Source organism: Aphelocoma coerulescens, chromosome 2 (assembly GCF_041296385.1).
Source record: "Aphelocoma coerulescens isolate FSJ_1873_10779 chromosome 2, UR_Acoe_1.0, whole genome shotgun sequence".
Classification (NCBI taxonomy): domain Eukaryota; kingdom Metazoa; phylum Chordata; class Aves; order Passeriformes; family Corvidae; genus Aphelocoma; species Aphelocoma coerulescens.
The window spans coordinates 69,999,994-70,012,187 of NC_091015.1; the positions used below are offsets into that span (position 1 = coordinate 69,999,994).

Below are 12,194 nucleotides of genomic sequence, written 5' to 3' on the forward strand. Positions count from 1 at the left end.
AATTACTTCTCTATTATTTAACCATACTAGAGAAGGCTGAATGACAAAATCCTAGAATAGGGGAGAAGCAGTAAAAATACTTTCCTTCTTATATAACCACTTTAAGCTATGTCCTTTAAAAAAACCACATTATATTTCTTGGTGCACCATCCAGCCATCACCCCAGTAAGTCCTTCATGAAGACAAACCAGCAACCTGACTCCTAGCACTGCACCCTCACCATTTCTCTCCAGAAAATTCATCTCCCACGGAAAGAAAGCAAGCAACACATTTAGTCTTGCTGGGTAAAGCCATTCAATAATAAGCACTCCACAGTGAAAACAAAAAGCTGTCCCAACTATGGGGGGCAGATGGGATGTAAGAGTCAGCATGTGAAGGAAGGTGACAATAGGGCTGTCAAGTAAGGAAACAGCACCAGGAAGCACCAATGGACTGAGACCAGCCAATCTGAGTCTCCTCAGGCCTGCTTATATCACAAGATACTTTGGCAAATCCTTTTCATACAGTCTCCTACTGTCTTGATGAAGAGCAGCATGTTTACCTTTCTTACTTCTCAGTATGTGTACTTTCACTAATAGTTACTTCAAATGTTTTTACAAGTTCAGTTAGAGTGAAAGCTGTCTGGTAACTGCCAAGCAAGACCTCATCACTTCTGAGGGCCAAGGTGCCTCAATGACAATCACTAACAACACCAAGTGTACACACACATTCATTCTTTTAGCTTCAAAAAGAGGTACAATTTGTAAGAAGCTAACCAAATTTAGCATCTGATCAGTTTATGACATAGTACATGCTAAGGTGTCAAACAAGAAAATCTGTATGAGAAATGTAGTTGTGGAAATTCAAAGAACTGTTAATGTGCAAGTTAATTGTCCAAGGGAGCCCAGGCAGCTATTATTTGCTCTAGAGACCACATCCTCCACATTAAATTAGTACTTTTTAACAAACCAAGAGGCTAACCACTTACTGAGATAATAGTTTTCACCAATTTGAAGGAGAAAAACACTCCCTCCTAATTCACTGCATGGTACAGTCACTAACTTGAAATAAAAAACAGAAATTAAGGGATAAATTTGCTTAGATAAAAGCAAAATGTAGAGTGACAAAATGTAAGAGCATAAGTGGCCTTATGTAAGAGCACAATGTTGCAATTTCAGTCTTTATATATAGCATATAAATTACAACTTAGTTAAAGGAAAAGAGTGTGCAGAATACATTCTAAATCAACAGAACCATGCTGATGCAGAAGTAGTTCATTAGGCAATTCCCGCTAAAGAAAAATCTGTATACTTAAATGCACTGGTGCACAGAACATACCTTTGCAATGCGGTCACTTTGCAGCTGCTGACCACATATCCCAACCAGATGGTAGGAATCTTTGCAGCTCCACTAACTGTAGTGAGAGATGGGAGAAAGCTAGACCTCAGACTGGTATCAGATTCACTCCCTCTCTTCCCCTGTCCCAAGTCCCAAACTGAGAGGAATTTAAACCAGGAAAATATTTTACCTTAGATGGCAGAGATGATGACACTTGACAAGATACAGATGCTACTCTCAAACACCATGACCAAAACACAGTAACAAACACAAAAGCCTAAGCATCATACAACTGGTAAACTATGTGTGCACAGCTGTTCCAGGATGTTAGTAATCCCAGGCCATCTTGGATGAGGAGGTAGTGAAAAACAATCAGAAATCTTCCTGCCTTACTGAACTTGTTTAATCTTCTTGCCTTACTGGAAGTTTCTTTTGAACTTCCTTCCCATCGGTGAAGCCCATACTGGCATCTGTTGAGGACTAGTCCTGGAAGTACTGACATACATGAGAACCTATGGCTGTCTGCCTTCTACTGTTACCATGGATGTAGCAGCAGCCAAGATATGAGCAATTGAGAGCAGGATCTTGAGCTCAGCTCAGGGTATTTTCTTTTTCCTTTATCACTGACATGTTATAAGGGAGCATCTTAGATTCTTACTATGCATTTCTACTATTTACATGGACTGGTGAATTAGAAAGCACCTGAATAATAACGTAAGGGAACTGTACGGACAGCCACAGCTCTAAAAGGAACAGATGTGAATAATCTGTAGCCAAAAGGAAGAGAGGAATGAAAACTCTTGACCTTGTTTACTTACTTCTTGGTTAAGTAATTTACTATACACAAGAATGTCAACCTAATTATGAAAGGGGCACTTCAAAAAGGGAAAATCTTTATATAAAACTGACTCAATTTTTAAAAGAAGTTAGCACAATGCACAAGGCTAAAAATCACCTTTTGTGTCTGCAACAGATACCCACAAAGAAAGAATACATTTTATAGAAAAGCAAAGTCAAGGTCCATCAGGAAGCAATTAGTATGTAAAACTGCTTATTTATAACACACAGGACACAACACTTAGGATTAGGTCAACTTAACTAAGTAACTGTGCATGATACTATCCCCATCGTAAGGTTCTCTCCAAATATAATTTAGGAATACAAATTTAGCAGAAAATGATCCCTAACGAAAAGGAACTAGCAATCAGTTCTGAAGAAATAGGCTCACAAGATGATCCATGAGTAACCTCTGGGAATGAGAGCTACACGGCATCCTGTACTGAGATAAACAGTTATGAAGACGTGTACGTCTTCATGTGGTTTGTATGTCATCCCCATCTTTTGTGCAACTTGCTTTAGCTAATAGATCTTATTTCTGGAAACAAGTAAGAGTCATCTGAAGCCTGGATTCCACTTTCTGTTTTTTCTCAGTAAACTACAGCAGATCCACACAACATTGTAGTGACTGGTAGGTCAGGAATTTCCACCTAGCCCTGACAAAGGATGACAGTGCCACACTGTCACACCCAAAGTGTGTAACAAAGGCTCCTGCAGGTGAACAAGTTCATTCCTGCTGAAATGGGGAACAAGAAGAGCTGCAGACAGCCCAGTTTCTTCTCCCTACAGGACAGGCTTCTGCAACAGTTACTTTCCAACACAGACACTGAAAGCAAAAGTAGATTAACTTTCCTGTAAAGTGATAGAACTGATCTTGAGAAAACAAAAGTCATCCTGGAACAGCTGTTATGGACAAGAGGTTTCTAGTTAGTTGTTAACTGCATTTAAGTGACTGGAAACCATTTATTTAAAGATTTTTCTTTGGTGAAGATTCCAGCATACTAGATACAATTCTATATAGAAAGCATTTTTATGGAATGATCTTTTGCACATTATGTAGCAGATAACCTGTTCTTTAGAAGTAAAAAATTATCCAGTCCTGTAAAAATGACTATAAACAAGCTAATTTGACCAGCAGCGTTGAATTCTGCTGTCCTTTACTGTTCTGTAACACAGACAAACAGCAACAATCAGTTGGAAAGCACCTGTGTCAGGCTAGTACTGAAAAGGGGGAAAACATTCTCTCAACTGTGAGGCAGCACCACCAGGAGGCTGCATATTCCCCAAGTAGGGATACATTCCTTATGCACTTACTCTGATCTGGCAATTGTCCTTTGAATGGCAATTCTACTACATTGAACACTCTTGTGCTTCCACTTCTCTAAAATTCTAACAGTCCTCTATGTCAGAGGGAAAGAAAACTACCACTGGATCTCCCAGATCTTTGGCACTGAAAAAGATACAAAATGCTAAGTGACCTTAAACTGCAACCCAATAGCTAAAATGCTATTCTTTTCCTTTGACTTACTTGGTATCCATAGCACAACTACAACTGAAAAAATAAGATAAAAATCTACATAAGATCAAATTTTAATACAGATGCCTATTCATGGTAGTTCTTCCCAATGGAACAGTCAAACAACTACAGCTTTTTTACCAGTACAAGTGACAAACACACTTTTAAATAAGTTAAGTAAGGAAAGGGATTTAGTCTGGGAATAGATCATAATTAAATTATCTTTATCAGCTTTCATTTTGATTCTTCTAACAAAACTTTCTCATATATAAACAACATGCAAATTCTGTAATACCAGGGGCTGTGTAGCCTTTCACAGATTTTTGCAAAGAAAAAGCAACATTTTCTTTAGATGTTAACTGCCAAGTTATTTATTGCTACTTATACCCATAGAAACAGTATATACGAATGCTTGCATTTCCTATTTAATTTCATTGAAAAAATCCCAGTGCCTAAAGCTAAAAAACTCCTTTTGATCTTACCTGATTTTGTGAGAGAATTCGGTAGAAATACTGAGAATTTAAAGCAGTTTTAAAGCGTTAAATGCAGTTCTGCCTTCACTCTCATTCCCAGCTCTACCCATCTTCTACCTGCTCCTGGCACTAGCATTCATGCAGCAGCAATGGTGGGTTATTTCAGGAAGCTGGAAATGATGAAGATTAACCTGGAAATGGATCTTTTCTGTCCCAACCAGCTCCCTGAGCTGGCTTGCCATAGGGTCCTATGATTATCAACAATGGCTTGGGACAGGGATACAGCAGTTGAGCCTGGCATGGCTTACACTGTAGCAAAGCCCCACTGGAACTTGCTTTTCCTCTCCTTGGAGCACATACTCCTAACTCAAACAGCCTCAGTATGACCACCCACGTTGTGGAGCAAGAAGTCACTGCTGTGACTAGAACAGACTCCCTTGCTCTGCCTAGGCAGTCTGCACTCACCTGTAGTTCTTGTGCCTGCCATAGCCACTTGAAAGGATACCAATGAAGCAAAGGTAGAAATTTCACATATCTTAGTGACAATCTGATTCCAGAAAGGTTCTTACCCTTTAACATGTTTTGATAAAGAATGAGGTGGGGGCAGACACCTTTCTCTAGAAGTTAAACTAGTCACAGTATGACCAAAATGAACTGAGTCCCAACAAGCAAGGGTTATCAAGCTTATTTTCACTTTATTTGATAATGTTCCTGACAGCAGACTCTCTTGTGTACACTCCACGAAACTTTTATATTTTATAGAGTATGTTATCACACATCATCTCCGTTTCCTACGTGTACTCCCATACAAGGCCATAAAATCCTGCTTTATTATTTGTGTTACATTTCTTCTACATGAACACAACACCTTTACTAAGGTGATGCTAGCAGTCCCAAGTTTTCCTTGCCTGTCTTTTACAGTCAGCTCCCAGGGACAATGACCTGCTAGGACTACCATGTCCAGCTCAGCCTCCCTGACATATATTCTGTGTGCACCCTTCCTCCATGTCTCAACCCTAGTATTTGATCCTTGATAAAATCATACTGGGAAGCTAAAATACCAGAAAAATCCCACCCTGTTTCTGCACCAAACAAGCCCCAAACATACCCCCCCTACTGGTTCAGCTGCCCAAGGAACAGAGACTGGTGGAAGGGAAAACTTTTGGCAGCAACTGTAACCTCAAATCATACTCCTGGAACCAAAGCTAAGTCAACTATGAAAAAAAAAGTCACTGGAATTTGGGCTTCATTTGTTCTGAAGTTCACATAGTCTAGTTTCCAAGCACAATACGCTGCTTCAGCAAAAGCATAATTTAAAAACAAATAATTGTAAATTAAGATGTTTATATTTGTAGGAGAAGTAGAAAAGCTTTAATTTCTTTAGTCATAAATGTAGCAGCAGAGAGCGATCAATCACTAAATGAATGGTGCCAAAGATTCAGACTTTTTTAGAAGGTTCCCAAATAGTATCTTTAAAAACAGAACAATAAATACTTTATGCAATGAGTCTGAATAACATGCACACTTCATTTTGACTCAGTGCACACACTGCATCAACAATTCATTAATACTTTTCAAAAGCCACATGATTACAAAAAATGTTAGTACATAAAATCAGAAAGGCAACCCATAATATCAATTATCTTTAAGTATCACTGATGATACAGATGGAAGGCACAGATGGATTCAGGGACTGGTATCATGACAAGAAGAAATACTATTTCTGGTAAAGTTTGAGATCAAATGGGCAAAACACATCAGAACAAAAAGCAAAAGAAATCAAAAGTTGTCAACTCCAAGAGCTACCAGGTAAAGTTAAAAGCTTGAAGTCACCTTAAATTCAAAGGAGATCATCACAGCAGTTGAAAGTTATCGGACATTTCCCTAGAATACCAGCTTAAAGTTCTTCCAAAAGCCCATCTTGAATTTATCCTGTACTGTATATATAAAATCTTTCTTTTGTTGGTGAAATATGCAGTTCCCTTCTCACACTTTTATTACATTTCCTGAAGATAACTCAAAGCCTGTTATAGCTAGAACCTTGCAATGCATTTAATCACAAGAACATGGCAAGTTATATGTTCCTGCCCCCACCCCAGTGAACTATATAAGCTTGAAGATGCATTCAAGCTCCAGAGTCAATAGATTTTATAGTGAAGTCACACAGAGGATAAATTCATGAAATCATGGTGCAGTGATAGGTAATTTTCTTCTATGTATCATTTAATATTATGTAAGCTGGTGGCTCATTTGAAGAAAGTGCATAGAACGATTAAAGGAAAAGTGAGCAGCTAGAGGTTCACAATGAATTGCAATAATGTGCTTTTGCATGAGAGATGTGCAGTTCTCTCTGCAACAGAAAGCTCCCTTCACCTGTAAACAATTATAGCTATGACTTAACAACACTGCAATTACATGTCTATGGATAATGAGGCTCTATGCTCTAGTCTGTCTCCCTGATCTTCCATACAGCCTGTGCCTTTTACATCTGCAGACCTCTCTTCTCCCATCCCACCACTGATTTTTGTCCAGATTATTTTGAGATTTACTGTAAAAAACCCCAGAGCAAAACTACTCTGAAGTGACATGTGGCAAAGCTATCCACAGAGCAACTTCAATAACACGTTAAATGTGAACAACCTATATTTCTACTTTAAAGGTCTACTTACACACCACAGTACTCTATTCTGCTTTGCAGAACAGAACTGCATTTTAGCCTGAACCATACTTTTGTCTGCTGTGGCTTTTATTTAAAGTTACTGTAGTGGCATACAAGGTCAGTTCATACACATGCATAATTTAACAAAAGTTAAAACTTATGTTAGAAATCTGTCAGAACCAGTTACGCTCACCTCTTTATCCATACTCTCTAAATCCTCTTTACATAGAGTGTACAGGGGCATTGTTTCAGACATACTTGGCTGGCGTTTCCTCTTAGATGGACCAGGTTGCTCGTCATTTTCACTTACTGGTAGGTCTTCTTCAAACATCTGCTGTTGATGTGGCTGAACAACTCTGAAAAAATTCAGGGGTCTCACATAAGAAATATTTACTTGATTCAGAGCTACAAATAAAACCCTATAAAAACAATTTATGACTGCCCCATATCTACGACTTTGCTTAATAGAACTCTGTGTTCATCAACAGGTTGGTCAAGTCTCCCAATTAATGCTTTTATTTTCAGTCTGACAGCTTAAGTTTTTATTCTACCTTTGACAAGGAACTCACTCTCTTGCCTTTGCACTGTTCTTTTAAGTAACCATCAAACCTTTCTTGTTGCCAGGAGCTTCAGTAGTTGTAGATGTGTTGCTTTTAAAATACATTAATGTTCCTGCACAAGTGGAGTTTCTCCATCACTTGACACATTTATCATTCTGAAAGCAATGCCTACGTTCTAATGCATTTTTCCTGATCTATGCTAGGCTTTTAATTTTGAGTCTCTAAGTATACCCTTCTATTTCTTAACCTTACAGACAAGAGTTCTGCATGTAGAAAGTGCACTTCTGAAGTGTCAACCTTTAGACATTTCCCACATGCTAAGCCTGGATAAGATGCAAACCAGGCAATATTTCTTTTAGGCTAGTCTATTGAAATATGACTGCTTTTTATTTTAGTCTGTATTCTATCACATTGTTAATTGCTGTACTTAATTCAAACATGCAGGTACAAAAAAGATTATCAAATTATTCATTAAAATGATAAAATATTCATAGCTTCATGGGAATTGCTTTATGATAGTAATAAAAAGATAGACTACACATAGAACAACAGCAGGAGACTTCTACCTTCCTTGGGTAAATTTTTCTGTGACTATTACTTAAGTACTAAAGACTTGTAGAAGCTAAAATTACTATACAATACAGATTAACTACAAGTACTGGTCATATTAGCCTCCTGGAATAAATTATAGCAACCTAGCACCACCCAGAATCCAGTTCAAAAGTCATAAAGCTCATGAGTCACAAATTATTTATGTTACCATAAGACTGCATTTGGAGAATGACTACCACAACTAGGTATAAAAGTGACTGTATTTGAAATCACAAGCAGTTTCAAGCTGCATCTACTAGGTGAGAGACCATCAACCTGTTTCTGAGGGTGACTGTGACTGAAAAGGGTACAGTGTAGTCTCTGCTCAGCAGTTTCTATGCAGAATGGCTAATTTTCATCAAGCCGGGATTTACAACAAACAGCTTTAGATTAAGAGTCCCCCACAAAAAAACGCCACTACTAACTTATGCAAATCCAGTCAGTCATAGGTAAGGTCCAACAAAATTGCTTCTCCTTTTGTGACCTTGATAACTTCTTAAGAAGGTTATCTAAATATCAAGGGTTTTTTTACCTCAGTACTTAAAATTCCAGAATGTATGAAATCTGAAAGCCATACAAAGCTGTCAATTTTGCTCATTTTGAGAGCTCGTATTTCCCAAATACACACCTCTCTTCTCAGATACCATTGACATGTGCAGGAAATTTGCATTCTTCTTTTGAATGGGAGGTAGTGAAGGAAAAGAGCCAAGGCATTGCCATGCTACCCAGATCTGCACTATCTGCTGCAGAAGACCCCCATCAGCACAGCACAACTCAGCAGCACAGCAGACACATGCCCCTTTGTGGTCTCTTATTTCTGTATAGTGGAATTTCTTGTGAAGCTAAAACAATTTGGATGCTGTGGAAATGAACTAATCAAACTGGTTTTTTGCTAGAGTTTCTCACCACTGTTAAGTTTTTGGGTTGGGTGTTTTTTTCTCCCCTCTACTACCCTTTCTATTTTAAAGACCACACTGTTTTCTTTTGCTATTAAATTCTCTCAAACAGTAATTTGCATAGGTAGATGATGAAAATAATACAGCATTCCACTATATTCTCCAAAAGGTTCTTTTAAATTATGATTTCCATGCCTTTTTAATAGGTAACCTAGCAGGAAAAGCAGATGCCATTTACATTCTTAGCAAAACAGAGAATGGCAAAAAAAGAAGCCATAGACATCACATACAACTTTAATAGACAACTGTATTAAAAATGACAAGCTTGACCATTCCAAGAATTACACAGAAGTTATATGTAGCAGGGCAGCCAAGCAGATTTTCTTAAGACTAGAAATAAATTGAGCATATTTTTTAAGAACACATTATCATATGGTTGATGAGAACTACTTCTTTTGCACAAGAGAGTGTGAGATCATACTTGACTACATTACATACAAATATTAACTGTAAAATAACTGTATTAATAGCTTCTAAAGGCTTCTGCTTTTCCCAATATTTTCCCACTGCTACTAGATAAGAAACACTGGGCCTTCCCATGAAACATTCCAAAAGCAATGTGAAACAAAGTCTTTAAGGTTTGTAAGACATTTTTATTTCGTTAAAAATATTTTTTAGGCTTTTACATTTTCAGCTGCTTGTAAAGTTCAATAAAAATTAAAGACATAAAAAGGCAGGAATTTGCATTTATTTCTAATCAAATGAGATTCATGAGTACTTCTGAAAAAATAACACCATATTCAACCCTGCAGAGGTTGGTTGGTGCTTGCCAGTCTTACATGCACAAGGACATATATGTGCAGAGTGGATTCACCATTTGTGCAAGTAACAAGCACTTTCCTTGATACAACATCAGGGTAAAAGCTAAAATAACATTATCATCATGAAAGTGTTAAAAATATTAAAATTCCAGACACATGTTCAATTTGGCACTTCATACTTTTGCTATCATAACAAGATTGATAACATTAAGTAGGAAATGTTGTAAGTTAAATTAATTTATTCAAATCTTCAAGTATGGCTTCAGCCACCAACATCTGCTTGACACACCTCTTCAAACCAAGCATTCGCTGCATCTTATATTTTAAACCAGGGTGCCACTTTTAACTTCTCACATGTAAATGACACCCATATTTTAAGCCTTGCCTCATCTGTTAGTGTATTACTAGTGTTCACTAAAATGTAACTTGCAGTATAACTTTTTTCTTTATTCTAGTCCAAGCTGTCATTAGCTTTTGCATTAGTTTGAACAACACTACATTACACATCTCATGACCCGTTACAACTTTAGTGTTTACTGCAATGTTTGTAGAATATTGCTTCTGTATGAAATGCAAATTGTAGAGATACATAAGGCATGTCAAAGCTCTGACAAGCAGGTTATTTTTAGAGAGGAATCCCTCCTGCTCTCAGACAGAGAAGAGCTGCTGGCCACCATCAGCCCCCAAGCAGCATTGCATTCCCTTCCCTTCTACTACAGCTGCAAACTTTTTGTCACCCTTCTACTTGGGCTGCAACAGCCATGACAAAAAAGCAGGTACTCAAGTCTCAGAGCTGAGCACAATAGCAAGACCTGATACTTGAAATGTTGACTACATTAACTGAACCATCTGTAATTCACTGGTGACAGTTTCACTGCAAATTGCATGTACATATTTAAATTAATTATATCCTATTTTACATTATGTTTGAAGTTGAATCCCAGAAATAAACCAAAAAATGTTGAAATCCAACACAGTGAGAACTGAAACAGTTCTTATGAAATGGTATTCAGATAACTTGAAGCCCTTCAGCTTGCAGGAAGCCAGCTTGCAAGGAAGAGGTTCTCTCAAGCACAAGGACACCTATTCTTAGACTAAGAGACCAAGAACCATTGCTATGCCATGTGCAGCTACCATGTCCCCAAGGGCTTCCACTCACAGCAGTCTAATTCTGTTTCCCACTATCTGAAATGCAGAATCAGATGAAGATTTGAGAAACTATCAAAGAGGATTATTGGAAGCTTTGACTATACCCACCCACAACAGAAGCAGCTGTGAGTGCCAACAACTTCGACTCTTAAATTCAATGGTTTAGTTATAAATATTCCCCTCCTTCTGTAGAATGTGAACAAGGGAACACATTAAGTCTGTCAGGACACAAAATACATTGTCCTCTACCAGTAAACTGCTGCACTAATGTAGTTTTCTCTTAAGACAAGTATTATATCAAATTTTAAAGTGGATGTGAAGCTTTTTTAAAAAGTTATCACTGATGTATGCATTAAGACAAAGCATACACTACTGCCTCAGCTTTTCCTCAGTCAAGAAGACATAGCAAAGCTGTTTCTATTCGGCTTTTTGTTACTTGTTCACAGCCTTCCTGCTCTGCCTGCACTGTGGTATTTAAACATTGCCTTGCTTTTCTCTTAGACTTTGCCAAAACACTCCTCAGTATCTCAACGGAAGAGGGTAGAACTGCTCTGGGGAATAGAAATGTGCCCCAATTAAGAGATTAGCACTTACAGGTCACCAACTTCACTGCTAGAACCAAATCAACAGGAAATGAGAATGAAAACAATTTTTCTCAGTGTAAGACCTTATGCTCATCTCTTTTCTTACAGCTGCTTAGTTGTGGGGTGAAGTTGCAGCACAGAGTAATTGCATTCACAGTTTTAGATGAAAACATCTCGATTCTGAGCACTGACAGTCACAAAAAACCCCACTGAAGTGAAATAAAAGAAGGGAGTATAAAGGAGACACAGCCTCACTCTATCCTCAAAACCTGTCTGAAGCTCTATGAAACTCAGAGGACAGTACATTTCTCTCCTTTTCAATAAGATACTCAAGAAGCACCTCAGCATTAAGGAAAAATAGGCTTAGGTGTGGACAAACGCTTCATCAAGTTGTTCACAAAGGTAGGGAAACCACTAAAACCTATTCTTTTGAAAGCATCCAATGATGCATTAATATCAACATAACCCATCACACTGAAGCATCTTACAAATGTTGGGACAATTACATATCGGTACAACTTTCCCGGCTTTATTTCTAGAAAAATTCCTTTCCACACTAACTGACCAAAAAACCCAAAAGCTTTTCAGCTCCTCTCTGGATACACGCTGTGCCTTGATTATGTAAAGTTTCTAACACTCATTTACCATGTCATAGTAAACTAAAACAGACATTAAAAGACACAGTTAAGAAGGAACTGAAAACAGGACATCTTCACAAACAAGAGAAACTCAAAAAACCTGTGTTGACAGCAACAGGAAAGCTGAAATAAGAAAAAGGCTACAAAGAGATA

At 37.8% G+C, this 12,194-nt stretch overlaps 1 protein-coding gene across 3 annotated transcripts in view; it reads right to left on the reverse strand.

Moving 5' to 3' along the window:
* The window catches only part of CTDP1 (CTD phosphatase subunit 1), a 104,290-nt gene that overhangs the window by 51,317 nt on the left and 40,779 nt on the right, over positions 1 to 12,194 (reverse strand). For all 3 annotated transcript variants that reach the window (XM_069007959.1, XM_069007957.1, XM_069007958.1), the window contains exon 11: positions 6,996 to 7,158. In XM_069007959.1, coding sequence (XP_068864060.1) covers positions 6,996 to 7,158 — 163 coding nt within the window. The remainder of the gene's footprint in view (positions 1 to 6,995; positions 7,159 to 12,194) is intronic.